The following is a 1,211-nucleotide window of genomic DNA, read 5'->3' as shown; positions in this document are numbered from 1 at the left end:
AAACGGCAATATAAAACATTTAAAAATACATTTTCCAAGACGCATCATGGATCTTCATGTGCATGTGCTTTAGATTACACACTGTGAGGAAAGGATACGGAGGTATCGCCCTTGCTGAGCTGATGAAGTCGTCCACACTTCGTGGTTGAGGAAAGTCACAGAGGCTGATTTTAAGTAAAGAAATCTGCAATCTGGAGGATCCAACTGTAAAAATACATAAACAACTGCTGTTGAAAATGGCATACGTTCACTTTGAACTTCTGTATTCAGCTGTACTAAATTAGAACAATAATGATAATACTTAATTATTTAATACAATACTTATTTTTGTCTATAAGGACTAGATTTAAGCTGTCACATATTCAGCATCTTAACTGGATTTTGGAATTCTAAAACAATCAATATGAAGTAATCACTGTACGATGCAGCTTTTACTCTGACACTGACTCACCTGCAGGTCTTTGTGGGACGTGACCCAGTGCCCCCCCACTCCCAGCGCACTGATAATATCATGTTTGTGTGGGAGTAGCTCTGACTCCTCCTCATCTTGGAGACGCACTACACACACAGCGGCACACAAACACACAGGAAAATGTTCTGGGTTGATCTAAAGTGCCATTCGGGAGCCTCAGAGCACACTGCCAGATGTGATGACCATTTTTACAATCATACGCATGTTCAACAAGACAGAAATTCAGACACAGTAAAATATGTTCACCTCCAGAATCTATGACTATATCCACTCCCAGTCCTCCTGTCTCCTCCAAAACCACTGGCAGCAGGTCTGATGAGCCGTTATACACTGGAATAACCTTGGCTTCACACACAAAGAAAAATATGGTTAATAATACTTTTTAAAATCTGCTGACTGAGTTTGCAATTCTACTCCTGTGTGCACAAAATATCTCGGAAGCTCATTTAAGTTACAAGGTTGCGATCTGAATATTAACCATATGGTAGCAGCAGGTTTTAGACAGAGACTTTCTCAGAATCAGAATCAGAATGAGGTTTATTGCCAGGTACATTTTCACATAGTATACAAAATAATACACTAATTTTATAATATATAATTCTAATGTTTTAAATTCAATATCCCTTTTACAACCTTTACTTAGAATATATATATATATATATATATATATATATATATATATATATATATATATATATATATATATATATATATATATATATATATATATATATATATA

The 1,211-nt window shown here is 35.3% G+C and overlaps 1 protein-coding gene across 1 annotated transcript in view; it reads right to left on the bottom strand.

Moving 5' to 3' along the window:
- cryzl1 (crystallin, zeta (quinone reductase)-like 1) overlaps positions 1 to 1,211 on the bottom strand; it is a 9,095-nt gene that overhangs the window by 3,577 nt on the left and 4,307 nt on the right. Inside the window, exons 8-10 of the mRNA XM_046064945.1 lie at positions 719 to 817; positions 452 to 558; positions 99 to 204 (exon numbers count right to left, since the gene is read on the bottom strand). Coding sequence (XP_045920901.1) covers positions 99 to 204; positions 452 to 558; positions 719 to 817 — 312 coding nt within the window. The remainder of the gene's footprint in view (positions 1 to 98; positions 205 to 451; positions 559 to 718; positions 818 to 1,211) is intronic.

This window comes from Micropterus dolomieu, linkage group LG12 (assembly GCF_021292245.1).
Source record: "Micropterus dolomieu isolate WLL.071019.BEF.003 ecotype Adirondacks linkage group LG12, ASM2129224v1, whole genome shotgun sequence".
Taxonomy (NCBI): domain Eukaryota; kingdom Metazoa; phylum Chordata; class Actinopteri; order Centrarchiformes; family Centrarchidae; genus Micropterus; species Micropterus dolomieu.
This window is presented reverse-complemented; position numbering and strand designations above follow the sequence as displayed.